The sequence below is a fragment of the Biomphalaria glabrata genome, chromosome 2 (assembly GCF_947242115.1).
Source record: "Biomphalaria glabrata chromosome 2, xgBioGlab47.1, whole genome shotgun sequence".
NCBI classification, from domain to species: domain Eukaryota; kingdom Metazoa; phylum Mollusca; class Gastropoda; family Planorbidae; genus Biomphalaria; species Biomphalaria glabrata.
Window position 1 is genome coordinate 54,334,112 of NC_074712.1, and position 16,326 is coordinate 54,350,437.

The following is a 16,326-nucleotide window of genomic DNA, read 5'->3' on the forward strand; positions in this document are numbered from 1 at the left end:
GTGTGCTGAGGGCTAGATCAATTAAAGGATACTAAACAAAAAGTGTGTGCTGAGGGCTAGATCAATTGAAGGATACTAAACAAAAAGTGTGTGCTGAGGGCTAGATCAATTGAAGGATACTAAACAAAAAAGTGTGTGCTGAGGGATAGAACAATTGAAGGATACTAAACAAAAAGTGTGTGCTGAGGGCTAGATCAATTGAAGGATACTAAACAAAAAGTGTGTGCTGAGGGCTAGATCAATTGAAGGATACTAAACAAAAAAGTGTGTGCTGAGGGCTAGATCAATTGAAGGATACTAAACAAAAAGTGTGTGCTGAGGGCTAGATCAATTGAAGGATACTAAACAAAAAGTGTGTGCTGAGGGCTAGATCAATCGAAGGATACTAAACAAAAAGTGTGTGCTGAGGGCTAGATCAATTGAAGGATACTAAACAAAAAGTGTGTGCTGAGGGCTAGATCAATTGAAGGATACTAAACAAAAAGTGTGTGCTGAGGGCTAGATCAATTGAAGGATTCTAAACAAAAAGTGTGTGCTGAGGGCTAGATCAATCGAAGGATACTAAACAAAAAGTGTTTGCTGAGGGCTAGATCAATTGAAGGATACTAAACAAAAAGTGTGTGCTGAGGGCTAGATCAATTGAAGGATACTAAACAAAAAGTGTGTGCTGAGGGCTAGATCAATTGAAGGATACTAAACAAAAAGTGTGTGCTGAGGGCTAGATCAATCGAAGGATACTAAACAAAAAGTGTGTGCTGAGGGCTAGATCAATTGAAGGATACTAAACAAAAAGTGTGTGTCTGAGGGCTAGATCAATTGAAGGATACTAAACAAAAAGTGTGTGCTGAGGGCTAGATCAATAGAAGGATACTAAACAAAAAGTGTGTGTCTGAGGGCTAGATCAATTGAAGGATACTAAACAAAAAGTGTGTGCTGAGGGCTAGATCAATTGAAGGTTACTAAACAAAAAGTGTGTGCTGAGGGCTAGATCAATTGAAGGATACTAAACAAAAAGTGTGTGCTGAGGGCTAGATCAATTGAAGGATACTAAACAAAAAGTGTGTGCTGAGGGCTAGATCAATTGAAGGATACTAAACAAAAAGTGTGTGCTGAGGGCTAGATCAATTGAAGGATACTAAACAAAAAGTGTGTGCTGAGGGCTAGATCAATTGAAGGATACTAAACAAAAAGTGTGTGCTGAGGGCTAGATCAATTGAAGGATACTAAACAAAAAGTGTGTGCTGAGGGCTAGATCAATTGAAGGATACTAAACAAAAAGTGTGTGCTGAGGGCTAGATCAATTGAAGGATACTAAACAAAAAGTGTGTGCTGAGGGCTAGATCAATTGGAGGATACTAAACAAAAAGTGTGTGCTGAGGGCTAGATCAATTGAAGGATACTAAACAAAAAGTGTGTGCTGAGGGCTAGATCAATTGAAGGATACTAAACAAAAAAGTGTGTGCTGAGGGCTAGATCAATTGAAGGATACTAAACAAAAAGTGTTTGCTGAGGGCTAGATCAATTGGAGGATACTAAACAAAAAGTGTGTGCTGAGGGCTAGATCAATTGAAGGATACTTAACAAAAAAGTGTGTGCTGAGGGCTAGATCAATTGAAGGATACTAAACAAAAAGTGTGTGGTGAGGGCTAGATCAATTGAAGGATACTAAACAAAAAGTGTGTGTCTGAGGGCTAGATCAATTGAAGGATACTAAACAAAAAGTGTGTGCCGAGGGCTAGATCAATTGAAGGATACTAAACAAAAAGTGTGTGCTGAGGGCTAGATCAATTGAAGGATACTAAACAAAAAGTGTGTGCTGAGGGCTAGATCAATTGAAGGATACTAAACAAAAAGTGTGTGCTGAGGGCTAGATCAATTGAAGGATACTAAACAAAAAGTGTGTGCTGAGGGCTAGATCAATTGAAGGATACTAAACAAAAAGTGTGTGCTGAGGGCTAGATCAATTGAAGGATACTAAACAAAAAGTGTGTGTCGAGTGGGGTGTGGGGTGGGGGGAGACGATATAAAGCAGGTCACTTTAAATCAAGTCAAAAGTCTATGTAACCCGTTTAGTGGAAGTTTACAAAAAAAGGCGGGAGTGTAATACCAACATAAAGCCTAGGATCAAATCAACGACGTAGCCGGCGTAAGATATTAGCAGTTATGTGTCCAAAGTAGCTAGCATAATTAGAAGATGTTTGATCCAAATTACTTAGAATTGACATTTAGGAAAATTATTGATTTTAGGGTAGAGAATTATTTTGTTTGATTTTTGAAATGGTTGTACACTACTCCAGCAGTAAACATGGTGTTGGTGCTATTTGATATTGTGATATATTATGGTAGATGGAAAGAAATGTGTGTTCATTTGTGTTTATATGTGTATGAAGAGTATGTAGGTATGCATGTATTAATGTGTATGTATATTTGTGTATTTACTTTTATTCCCGGCTAGTTATTTATTAGTTTTTGACTTGTGTCAGGGAGAGGTATGGCGAGAATGAATGTTAGTTTGATATGATTGTTATATCCTCTTGTTATGAATGCGAAGTGTTGCATGTGTTGTGAACTGAGTGATTAAGTCTTCGTTGAATGTGCGAGAGAATGTGTTAGTCAGTAAGGTCTTGCTCCCGGTCCAGGAAGGTTGGACGTTTACTTCCTGGACTGGTATTTGTTTAGTAATATTTATTGTGCATTATTTGAGCTATATTGGATATTAAAATATCATTGTTATATTTTTGGAGATCTAGAGTTGGAGTTGATGTGTATCTAGTGGTAACTGTTCTTATTTGAGTAACTAAGCAAGTATTAAGTAATTGTAATTGATTATTGAAGAATTGTTCGTATAAGTGAAACCTTAGAGAGCTAAGCAGCATATATATAAATAGAACCTCTGACAACTTGCTATTCTTATATCACAAATTTTGCTCTGAATAGTCCATCACATCTGATAGTTTCAGTATCTATCTGGTATGTGGGTGCGGTCATGCATGTGTTAGTGTGTAAATGTTGGTGTGTATTTACTTTTATTTTTGGTTAGTTATCCTTTAGTTGTTGATAGACCTTGTATCATTTTTCTGTTTCTAAAGGTTTCAATAGTGATGTAATATATCTTTGCTATTAAATAATATTATTATTATTAGTATAATTTTGTAAAGTAAGGGTTTGACCCGATGGAGGTGTTACATAGCAAAGAAGTGTTTTGTTTGTGTTTTTTGTGAATTTATAATTAAGGTTGGAGAGTCTCGTGGAGCTTTATTTGTACTGGGGACTATTTAAATAAAAAAATAGCAATAAATAAATAAAAAATACTCACAGATATTTTTTTTCTTTTCATTCTGTGTTGATTCTAACAGAACTCCAGGACCTCTCGGTGTGAACTGGTGGAGATTAGTTGTCCCGGGACTTCATTGGGGAAAAATTATCGCCAGACCAGACAATTTGTAAAGAATAATCAATCTTAGATTGTATATAGTCCTCTAAACTCCTTGTGAGCTCACTGCAATGCTGTTTGGCCTCAGTCTTTGGTTGACGATAAGTTAACACCTGGAAATCGTACCAGTCTGTCCACTTGTGGAGTTCCGCAACGTGATGTCCTGGAACATTGTTGATTAGCCCAGCTTTGGGTGTTGGACATAAAAATATCAATAGGACTTCAGTCTGATCTGTCAGCTGGTAAACGATCCAACAAAATCTTTAACTAGGAATAATTTTGGATCTTCGATCTTGTAATGAACATAAAAAAACTTATCTTGTTTTTATAAGATAACAGAGCCTGTATACACAAGTCTCCCCCACAGTTTAAGAATGACTGAGCAATGACAACACACCATCCATAAAAACTTCTGTGTACGTATGTGTCCAGGAACTTGGACTTTACTAGTAAATAAAGACATTGACCTTCAAAACTCCGAAGATTATGCATTTCGTGTGAGATGTAAGGCCCATGTGGGATGTATGCGGACTTTCACATGTCTAGAGCGGGAAAATAGGACAAGCAAATGAACACAAGAACAAAGTTTTTACATTTGTTTTTTTTTTTGCTATGTAATCTTTTGGAAGGTGATAATATTTTTTTAAAATTTTAATTTTTTTTTTTTTAAAAGGAAACCTCAGAATTTGCGCTTTTTAAATTTGATTATTAGAAAAGACTGCCCTTAATTGGAATTGAATGACCTATATTAATAAATGAAAAAAAGATGTTGTAAAAATGGTGCTCTGAATGTACATTATTTTGGCTCTTATTTTAACGCTTTTCATTCTATGACCTGAACGTTTTATGACAATTCTTCCTATTACTTTTTTTTTGTCATCGATGGAAGTTGGAAACTAGGTGAACCATTATTACATAAACAGCCATTAACGATTTTCCTCAAAATTTGATATCCGTCCACCCTAGTGGGTGGCCCATGGCCTGCTTCAACATATCCTTCCACCCTAGTGGCCCAACAGCCCCATGACCTACTTCAACATATCATTCCACCCTAATGGCCCAACAGCCCATGACCGGCTTCAACATATCCTTCCACCCTAGTGGCCCAACAGCCCATGACCTGCTTCAACATATCATTCCATCCTAGTGGCCCAACAGCCCATGACCGGCTTCAACATATCCTTCCACCCTAGTGGCCCAACAGCCCATGACCTGCTTCAACATATCATTCCATCCTAATGGCCCAGCAGCCCATGACCGGCTTCAACATATCCTTCCATCCTAGTGGCCCAACAGCCCATGACCTGCTTCAACATATCCTTCCACCCTAGTGGCCCAACAGCCCATGACCTGCTTCAACATATCCTTCCATCCTAGTGGACCAACAGCCCATGACCGGCTTCAACATATCCTTCCACCCTAGTGGCCCAACAGCCCATGACCTGCTTCAACATATCATTCCATCCTAATGGCCCAGCAGCCCATGACCGGCTTCAACATATCCTTCCATCCTAGTGGCCCAACAGCCCATGACCTGCTTCAACATATCCTTCCACCCTAGTGGCCCAACAGCCCATGACCTGCTTCAACATATCCTTCCATCCTAGTGGACCAACAGCCCATGACCGGCTTCAACATATCCTTCCATCCTAGTGGCCCAACAGCCCATGACCTGCTTCAACATATCCTTCCACCCTAGTGGACCAACAGCCCATGACCGGCTTCAACATATCCTTCCATCCTAGTGGACCAACAGCCCATGACCTGCTTCAACATATCCTTCCACCCTAGTGGCCCAACAGCCCATGACCTGCTTCAACATATCCTTCCATCCTAGTGGACCAACAGCCCATGACCTGCTTCAACATATCCTTCTACCCTAGTGAACCAACAGCCCATGACCGGCTTCAACATATCCTTCCATCCTAGTGGCCCAACAGCCCATGACCTGCTTCAACATATCCTTCCATCCTAGTGGACCAACAGCCCATGACCTGCTTCAACATATCCTTCCATCCTAGTGGCCCAACAGCCCATGACCTGCTTCAACATATCCTTCCACCCTAGTGGCCCAACAGCCCATGACCGGCTTCAACATATCCTTCCACCCTAGTGGCCCAACAGCCCATGACCGGCTTCAACATATCCTTCCACCCTAGTGGCCCAACAGCCCATGACCGGCTTCAACATATCCTTCCACCCTAGTGGGTGGCCCATGGCCTGCTTCAACATATCCTTCCACCCTAGTGGCCCAACAGCCCATGACCTGCTTCAACATATCCTTCCACCCTAGTGGCCCAACAGCCCATGACCTGCTTCAACATATCCTTCCACCCTAGTGGACCAACAGCCCATGACCTGCTTCAACATATCATTCCACACTAGTGGCCCAACAGCCCATGACCTGCTTCAACATATCCTTCCACCCTAGTGGCCCAACAGCCCATGACCTGCTTCAACATATCCTTCCATCCTAGTGGCCCAACAGCCCATGACCTGCTTCAACATATCCTTCCACCCTAGTGGCCCAACAGCCCATGACCGGCTTCAACATATCCTTCCACCCTAGTGGCCAAACAGCCCATGACCGGCTTCAACATATCCTTCCACCCTAGTGGGTGGCCCATGGCCTGCTTCAACATATCCTTCCACCCTAGTGGCCCAACAGCCCATGACCTGCTTCAACATATCCTTCCACCCTAGTGGCCCAACAGCCCATGACCTGCTTCAACATATCCTTCCACCCTAGTGGACCAACAGCCCATGACCTGCTTCAACATATCATTCCACACTAGTGGCCCAACAGCCCATGACCTGCTTCAACATATCCTTCCATCCTAATGGCCCAACAGCCCATGACCTGCTTCAACATATCCTTCCATCCTAATGGCCCAACAGCCCATGACCTGCTTCAACATATCATTCCATCCTAATGGCCCAACAGCCCATGACCTGCTTCAACATATCCTTCCATCCTAGTGGCCCAACAGCCCATGACCTGCTTCAACATATCCTTCCACCCTAGTGGCCCAACAGCCCATGACCTGCTTCAACATATCCTTCCATCCTAGTGGCCCAACAGCCCATGAACTGCTTCAACATATCCTTCCATCCCAATGGCCCAACAGCCCATGACCTGCTTCAACATATCCTTCCATCCTAGTGGCCCAACAGCCCATGACCTGCTTCAACATATCCTTCCATCCTAGTGGCGCAACAGCCCATGACCTGCTTCAACATATCCTTCCATCCTAGTGGCCCAACAGCCCATGACCTGCTTCAACATATCCTTCCACCCTAGCGGACCAACAGCCCATGGCCTGCTTCAGCATATCCTTCCACCCTAGTGGCCCAACACCCCATGACCTGCTTCAACATATCCTTCCATCCTAGTGGCCCAACAGCCCATGACCTGCTTCAACATATCCTTTCACCCTAGTGGCCCAACAGCCCATGGCCTGCTTCAACATATCCTTCATTCAGTTCTATTCTCTGCGTTTTTTTTCGACTCCGAACTCTTTAACTGTTGTAGATCTGCCTCTATATCATTAAGCCACATTACTCGTGGGCTGCCCTTTGGGGCACCTGCCTTTACGTTTTTGCCTGTGTACTATTTGGGTTCTCTTTTCTCTGACATTCTTTGAAGTGACCTCCCTTACCTCATCTGTTCTTTTTTTAAATGTCGTCACTATGGAGGGGTCTTCATATAGTTCAGCGGTTCTCAACCTTTTAAGCTCGGCGACCCCTTTTTACAATCCCCCACTCTTCCGCGACCCCCACCCACCCACACTTACACAGCAATAGAAGAATTGACAAAAACAGTCCATTTATCGACGGTCTTATGCGACCCCTGACAAATCGTCAATCGACCCCCAAGGGGGTCGCGACCCACAGGTTGAGAACCCCTGATATAGTTGGTAGATCTCTTGGCTAGTTAGTGTTCTCAATCCGGTGTCACCATGTAAGGCACCATACATTTTTCTGAGGATATTCTTTCCCCAAGTATTCAGAAGATGTTCTATTGCTATTGTCAAAGTCCATGTATTGCTTGCATACACTGCCCACTGGTCTTATGATGGTTTTGTAAATAGTTTTCTTTGTTTTCCTAGATATACTTTTACTTTTAATTACGTGCTGGGTGATATTGGAAGCCCTATTGCCTGCTGCTAGTTGCTCATTGGTTATCATCAAAGACTATATATTACATGGACTGCCAACTCTACGCACTAAGCCTATATTTTTCAATAAACAAGTCCCGTTCACGGAGGCGTCCTTGGTTGCGTGGTAAATTGACTTCCGGTAGATTTTTTTTTACTATATAAAGAAACCATTCCCGAAGATTTTATACCACCACTTTTACAGCAAATCATGAATGGAAACTGAATTGTTATAGAAGATGTTACAGATTTAAGTGTGCACAAATCAATTTGTGACTTAATTCTATAACTGTAAAGCTTTATAACTGATTTTCTTAGCCAATATAGACTAATTAGCCAAGCCTGTATTTCGTGTATTTTCTTGTTTACGACATTTATTGAACTGAGGTTCTTGTGAGAGCTTTAGTTAGAGCATAGCCTATATATATATACATGGACTGCCAACTTTGCGCACTAAGGCTGTATTTTTCATTTGAACAAGTCCTGTTCACCGAGGCGTCCTTGGTTGCAGTGTAAAGTGACTTCCGGAGGATTTTTTTACGATGAAAGGAAACCATCGCTGAACATTTTAACCACCATATTCAAAAGAAATCATGAATGAAATCGCTACCATAATAGAAGATGTTGCAGAGGTGTTAACTTACCATTTTTTGATTTAGATGTATAACTTAAAAGATAAATAAATCTTTTTATTTTGGCCAAAATTGACTAACAAGCCAAGCAAGTTATTGGTGCAATTTTACTTATTGTCTTACATGTGTTGGATGTTCTTTATATTTGAAGATAATAGCATCCTAAAACAAACCTCTTGCTAGAGGTGTGGGGATTGCAGCGCGCAGGGTTGGAACATTGAAACCACTGAATGACAATAAATAGTCACACGACCTGTCAGCCATCCATTCATAGTTATATAAATTAGAATCATTATAGAAATGGGAATCAAATTGGAGCATGTCTTTCCACCCAGAAAAATGTCAGTTGTTAAGAGTAACAAAAAAACTAAAACAAATTAATTCCACTTATCTTATTCATGGCAAACCAGTATCACAGACTAAAAACGCAAAATACCTAGGTGTTATAATAAATGAAAAACTATCATGGAATCCACATATTGATGAAACTACAAAAAAATCAAACAAAGCATTAGGATTTATTAAAAGAAATTTCTATAAATCAAATAAGAACATAAAACTAAAATGTTACTTAACCTTGGTTAGGCCAATAATAGAATATGCATCCTCCGTTTGGGACCCCTCAACTCAAGAAAACATTAAGAAACTGGAACAGACACAAAATAGAGCAGTGAGATTCATAACAAACGAATATTCACATTTGACTAGAGTAACACCTTTAGTAAAATCACTAAATTTAGAAAGCCTTCAGGACAGAAGGCTCAAAAGTAAAGTAGCAATCATACATAAAACACTGAACCATAATCTTCAAATACAAAAACAAAATTTAATAAAATACTCTGAAAGACACAAAGATAAAGGCACATTCCTCGTCCCATATGCTAGGACAAATTTGTACAAATACTCCTTCTTCCCTAGTGCTATTAGAGCATGGAATGGGTTGCCTGAGCTAGCCAGGAAAACCAGTGACTTGGCAGAATTTAAGTCATTGGTTAATATGCATGACTAAATGCATGACGCGTAGGACGTAATCATCTTCTTTTTTGAAGTAACGTCTGTATTATATAAGAAGATAAGATAAGATATTATAACTGTTTCTCAAACTCTTACCTGTAGCACCCCAAAGACGAAACAAACATATTTGTACCCGATTAGTTAGATTGGGACTTGATGAAAGCGACGAGAGCCCATACGTTGCAGTTCATGATTAATTATATATATATATATTGTTAGGAATCTCACTATCCAGGCTCTCTGCAAACTGCACCATACACCACCAACTTAAAGAACTTGACAACTCAGGGCTCCAAAGTAACGTAACACTTTAATAGTTGAATAAAAAAACAGTCAATACTGTACAATTGGCAACACGTACACTGTACAAATATATCTCCGATAACACCGTACCGCCGTATCAACTCTTGCACTGGCCTCTCCGTCTCGTTCCGGGCTTGCGCTGGGTTCAACCGTTCAGGACTGACTTCACACACTAGGCTCGTTGTGTCGGACTCGATCGCAGACCAAGATCAAGACGCCAGTCGTCTCAACTGTACTTGACAGTACTCCGCACTGAACCGTCGTAATGCTCTGTACAGAACCACACCGTTGAACTGTGCTGTAGTGAACCTTCTGTCGTGAACCCCTTTTCTGAACCGTCTTGACTGCGACACCTCCGCTCTTATATAGGGTCCATACTGGCCTTCTCGAACCGGACAGAACGCCCCTCCTTAGATCTGTCCGTCCCAGACAGAATCAACATCATGGCATTGGCTGTGAAGTTTCATCGCTGTAGGTGGGGGTCGATCGTTGGCAGTTATCTTGCCTCTTGAGCTTGATGGAGCCATCAATGTTGCAGTCAGCTTCCTTCTATATATATATATATATATTGGCCTCCTTCAGTCGTTGAACAACATTGGTTCATCTCGAGGACCTTTTCATATGGCTGTGGAGCCCTATTTTGGACAGACACCCCGAATCAATGTGGATTTCGATTTGGTGGTAGAGGAGATGGACATTTTTCTTCAATAGTTGAGGTTCATGTGTTCTCGCTGTCTATAGCTTTCTTGGTCACCGTCTCTCTCCTACTAGTGCGGTCTAAGGATATGTCATCCCAATGGTCAGTATCAATGACACTAATTGTCAAAAATGAAATGAAGAAAGTACAAAAATATTTTCCTTCAATCTAGCAAGTGTTTCTAGAGAATCGCATAAGGATCATGGGCTTCACTAATTCTCATGTCTCCTGTTTTGTTTCTCTTAATATGCGCATAGTAAAAAAAAAAAAAAAAAAGGAGAATATAATAATTTAAACAAGGAGTGTGACGGGCCGATATTGAAGTGTTTTGTATCTATCTATCTATCTATCTATCTATCTATCTATCTATCTATCTATCTATCTATCTATCTATCTATCTATCTATCTATCTATCTATCTATCTATCTATCTATCTATCTATCTATCAATCTATCTATCATTCTATCTATCTATCTATCTATCTATCTATCTATCTATCTATCTATCTATCTATCTATCTATCTATCTATCTATCTATCTATCTATCTATCTATCTATCTATCTATCTATCTATCTATATATATATATATATATATATATATATATATATATATAGAGAGAGAGAGAGAGAGAGAGAGAGAGAGAATCTTTTTTTTTTTTTTTTGTTATAATTCCCACTCCGAATTATAAGGAAATAAAATAGTGTGCTAATGGTGTTCGCTAGTAAAAGGTTTTACATGTTGCGGATATTCCATCTGATTTAAATATAATTTACTTCAAAGTACAAACCTTCCGCAGGACGACTGGGGATTGCAGTGGGAAGGTATGAATCCGGGATTGAAAAGTGAGAACGACAATACAGCGCGCTCACCGCACGACCAACCAACCACTTGATCAAAAAAAAAAAATTTACAATCATTTTAATTTTTAACAGGAGCAGATCTCAGTAATAAACTTGGAGCATGAATCGCATCAAGCCAAAGGCATTCAAAGTTTACCACAAGTGAGTTATATATATACATTTACGTTCTTATTTTGTAAGATTACACTCCAACGTTTTTTTACATTCAAGTATCATATAGATTGGAAACTAAAATATGGTGTTAGCACTGAAATTTTATATCTTTATAATTACAATTTTCTTTTAGTAATGTGTATTTTTGTATATATATATATATATATATATATCAATATTTTGTAGGTAAACCTGCACATCGTCAAGGATGTGTGTACTAAGTTGGATAAAGAAATCAGTTTTCCTGTGCAGTTTAAGCATGAATTGCAAAATATTGATTGTGAGTAGTTGTTTTTTTTTAAGTTTTGTTACCGTTACGTTTTCTATAACAAAATATCTAAATTATAATTAAGGTTTGCAACTAATTATTTTGTTCATTGTGATTGTAAAAGGATTTTTATAAATTTAACCAAATTCATCAAAGACCTTCCAGCATGGAAAAGAAGACTATGCAGACATACATAATTATGGGAAGACAACTTCTTATAATAGAGCGGCGAAGCATTGAAAGAGCGTCTATTATTAAAAAACAATAAAGGAGAAGAATAGTTGATACATCATGTGTGGTGCCCCAATGGTTCAACATCTTTAGGGATTGGTAAAAGTACAGTTATATAAAAATAATCTATATTTATAATTTTTTGTTAATTTTAAAACTTATATTGTTTTTGTTTTTTTTCTCAGATGACAAGCTTGCTGATAGTTTAATGTTTTTGAATGGTTGCCTGGTCACCAAGAGCAGATTTGTATCCAGTTGTACTGAAAGAGCATGGAAAAATTATTACCGATCGTATATAATAAACATGGGCCTTGTAAAGGAGGTTGTAAAATGTCAGCAGCTATCAGCGTGGATATCACTCAAAGTTTTTGAACATCTAATAATATTGGCTTATGGGAACAAAATGGAGAAAAATGTTACCAGAATCAACACACTCAAAGATCAAGAAAAAAGTACAATTAATTATATTGGCGGATGCATTGTTAAAAAAATTAAGAGAAAAGTTATGAGATCTGCCAAAACTGAGACATGTGATAAAAAATTGTATTGTCTCAGCCTATTGGTTTGTCAAAGTCAAGAAGAAACTGTAGAAAATCAAATGACATTTCTTCTGGATAGAGGAGGCTTGACATATATTAAGTCAAAAGTAGCTAATTTACTTTATGAAGCTGAAACCACATTTCAAGACATGGTAGGAGCTAAAGACCAATTAAAACTGAGGAATATTAGTGTTTCTGATTTTTTACAAAAATGTTTGGATAACCAATTGATTACATCAGCTTTTTATGGCTTAATTAATGATGGTAATAAAATAGTTAATGATGAAATAATGGGGGAAATTTTGGACACTATTATAATTTTGTTTTTTAAAATAAGAATGCATCACAAATTAAAAGTTTTAATGGACAGCATTAGAAAACAAGAAAATAAATCAAGAAAAGAAAAAAGCCTCAGAAAGAAACTGAAATCATCTCATCCAACAGAAACCAATAATATTGAAACAGAAACCAATAAGATTTGAACAGAAACCATTACTATTTGTCAAGACTCATTTTCTCTCTAATATACGTATGTGTATTACTAAATGTACCCAAGTCCTGGGCAATACCATAACGACACATACAACGACAGAATAAAGATTCAGAATGCCAATTCACAGACATATAACATGTTTATTACATTATCTGTACTATAATACAGAATCAGTTCAGACATTTGAAATATCCAGTATTGATTAAAATTATAACAGCTTAATATTCCATAGACTGAATAGTGACAACACAGAAAAATAATTAGAGTCTACACTTCAACTCTATCTATATCCAAAAGTCCAACTGTCCTGGACTAGGAACACAACCACACTACTTTATTATGAGTTACATTATATTCAACAAAAATATTTCACCAAGTAAAACAATACAAAACAAAAACAGTTTTGAAGTCAACAACCTGAATTGCCCCCTTCTCCTCTACAGTAAACAGGAGACCCAGGCTGACCAGAACTCAGTCCTGACACATATTAAATCAAGCATTTGCAGAAAGTTTAATGTAATTTAAATGAGCTAAAATTTAGTTTATATAGGATGTTAATGAAAATATTTTGATTTTATGTTTAAAAAACAATTGTTCATCTTCATTGTTTTCTATTTATATTTGTATTATTGTTTATATTAGTAATACTGTGTTATACATAAAGATTGAATGATTATTTTTGTGGAAAATAAAGCTTCAACTAATTAATGTGTTTTAGCAAAAAATTATGAGAACACAGAAATTCTAATTTTTTTTTATAATACTGAATTGAATTTTTGTTTGTGAAAGGCTAAAAACAGTGTAATAAATTGATAATAAATTGAGACATTGTTAACATCTTTATTGTTTTTGAAAGTATGCAAGTTTCAATGGAAAAATTACATTGACATAGACATGAATGTGTAGAACAATTGAGTTAGTGTTCCAATGTATCACTTAATGAAATGAATGAAAGAGAAATTAGAAGTTATAGTCCAACATTAAGTTATAAATTGATAACATTTAATTAAACATGATTAGAGTTAAAATTATTAAAAAAAAGTAATAAGCCTATATCATATTATTGTATTATGATATAACATACATTACACATAAATGACATTTACATATATCATATATTTGAATTACATATTAATGAGATTTACACACAAAAAAAATAAATAAAACATAATGAAAAAGTTCAAAATTTTATTACCTTGAAAGTTTTTCAAAAAAACTAAAGAGATAAATGAAAAATTAAAAAAAAAAGATCAAATACATCTACTTGAAAAAAAAAAAATTATACATCTATTCACCCAAATGTGATGTGTCTTACAAGATAACCTTTACAAATATGGAATACAAGTACATAAAATTGCTACAATTATTCAATAAAATTATATTCTTATATTACAAAAGTACATCTAATTAAGATAGACAACATAACTAAAAAAAAATTATTCTTTTTAACTAAACATTGTGGCAAACAGTCACAATCAGTAAATTAACTACTTCAATTATTTATTGTAATTAAAATGTAATTTATTGTAATTTAATTTATTTATATGTCCATCATTTCCAGAATAAATTTTTGAAAACATCAACATATTTTAAACTCTCTTCAGTTTTTTCAATGGACTAGTATTGATGGAAACTGGTATTTCATTTTGTCTACGAATATTGCCCTTTGGGTGTAACTGAAGAGCTAGACTTCTTTGTATGCGTAATTTATTTTCCTGATACCCGAATGCATACAATGTTGGATTCTCTGATCTTTGACCCAATCCTCTGTGCCTTCCAAAGTGTTCTTCTAATGGATCTTGACAGAAATTATTGCTAAGGACTGATGGAACACCATGCGAAAGCAAATATCGTGTGGCTCCACAGAAACCTTTAACAGTCATTTCTAAGCCTTTGAACGTCTGATGAGAAATAAACATCTTGCTTTTTTGCACATTTGTAAAATATCCTGGACGCTTCTCAATATTCATTTTCCACTCCTTAAAATATCCTAAAACTTCATTTTCAAGAAAAGAAAATCTTTCATCATTTAATGAGGTATATGGGAGCAAATCAGAATTGCATTTGTATGTTCCTCCTAGTAATGATGACACGTTAAGACAATCAAAAAATCTATTCATTAGAAGAATAAGTTTTGTTGTTTCCTCTGCTTCTGGTCCTAACCTAGCTCCCATCATAGTGCCCACAGAAAAGCTCAAAACTTGTGCCGCCAAACGAACATTCATTTTTGAAATGTTATTCAGATTAACATGTTCTGCTGTTAATTTTGTTTGTCTTGTTTCAGTCTGGCAGTCAATATTATATACATCAAATATGTGTTTCCAAAGTATTTCTTTCCCATTGTTCCATAATAAATGAGTCTGCCCATAACCACTGTTCAGAATATTATTTCTCACTGTCTTAATTAAATGAGGTGGATCAGAGATAAAAAATATGAACCTATCTGGGGAAAAGAGGTTTACACATTTAAAGCAGATTTCATCATTATCATCTATTTTATGCATTTGATACATTTTCTGATTGGAAGAGGCCTTATCACTTGTCGAAGCGATTACTTTTAAGCTACAATCTGTTTCCAAATACCCCACTGCTTGCCAAAATAAAGGGAATAGATCACCTGATGCAATATTTATTGATCCAAAGAAACCTAGACTAATATTAATATGTGTGTTGATACCTACTACAAAAAAAACTAGCACATGACTGGCAATGTTTTTTTCTAATTTTTCATTCCATGTATGAGAATTTACAAAACCAACAACTTCACCATTTGTTTTATTGAAAACTAAATCATATTTAATCATCATTTCATCATGAAGAAGTATAACACATTTTTCTTCACTTTTAAAATTTTGTGATATTCTTTTGAGTTCTTCTATTGAAGATTCATTAAACCCTTCTTTAGACTCATATACATTTGTGTAGTCTCGTAACGTGGAAGCTCCTGGCAGTTTTAAAATCCCAGTTTTCCGTAAAGTATCATATGCTAACGGGCTTCTACTTCTTATTAAAATTGCTAATCTGATCAGCATTGGATGCCATCTCATTCCTTTTTCTTTTATTGAAAATGCTTTCATTTGCTCTTCCCAGAAAAGTTTTGCTAATTCATTGTCTGTGTGTTCAATAACATTTTTTAAATCCTGGCTCAAATGATAACTAAGTTCAACACTATCTGTCATCAAAGTAGATTGAAATTGTTTTAATTGTTGTTGACAGTAATTTGTTTCCATTCTAGCATTTTTTAGTTGCGAAATAATCTTTTCTCTTGTTGCTTTATGTAAGGGGTCCTGTTTGCTTAATGGTTTAGAATCTCTTGATTTTGCTCTTAGTAACTTATTATTCAATAAACGTTTTGCATAATTACAATTTTTACATATGAAACCAGTTGATGTCTGCTTAGTTAGTACTTCACATTTAGTAGATCTAATTACAGTTTCCTGACTGCCAATATAAAATTCTTTGTAATAAATCTGATCATCACTATATTTAGAATCTGCATACATTTGTAAGTTATTATCAAGTATTCCAGGGCAAAATGTTCGCT

General features: G+C 36.8%; 2 protein-coding genes across 2 annotated transcripts; one reads left to right on the plus strand and one right to left on the minus strand.

Annotated features, from left to right (window-relative positions):
- Nucleotides 1-7,631: 7,631 nt before the first annotated feature.
- LOC129924771 (uncharacterized) lies at nt 7,632-13,926 on the plus strand. Its single transcript, XM_056021469.1, has 4 exons — nt 7,632-8,222; nt 11,171-11,239; nt 11,438-11,531; nt 11,936-13,926. Exons 1-4 carry the CDS (start codon nt 8,184-8,186, stop codon nt 12,769-12,771), a joined length of 1,038 nt encoding a protein of 345 aa, XP_055877444.1. The 5' UTR covers nt 7,632-8,183; the 3' UTR covers nt 12,772-13,926.
- On the minus strand, nt 13,885-16,319 carry LOC129924769 (uncharacterized). Its single transcript, XM_056021468.1, has one exon. It carries the CDS (start codon nt 16,283-16,285, stop codon nt 14,372-14,374), a length of 1,914 nt encoding a protein of 637 aa, XP_055877443.1. The 5' UTR covers nt 16,286-16,319; the 3' UTR covers nt 13,885-14,371.
- Nucleotides 16,320-16,326: the final 7 nt, after the last annotated feature.

Bases quoted from the DNA above. Each gene is read 5' to 3' on its own strand.
- LOC129924769 (XM_056021468.1), bottom strand. From the start codon at position 16,285: ATGTATGCAGATTCTAAATATAGTGATGATCAGATTTATTACAAAGAA.
- LOC129924771 (XM_056021469.1), top strand. From the start codon at position 8,184: ATGAATGAAATCGCTACCATAATAGAAGATGTTGCAGAG. The intron at 11,240-11,437 runs GTGAGTTATATA...AATATTTTGTAG, and splicing joins GCATTCAAAGTTTACCACAA to GTAAACCTGCACATCGTCAA. The intron at 11,532-11,935 runs GTGAGTAGTTGT...TTTTTTTCTCAG, and splicing joins TGAATTGCAAAATATTGATT to ATGACAAGCTTGCTGATAGT.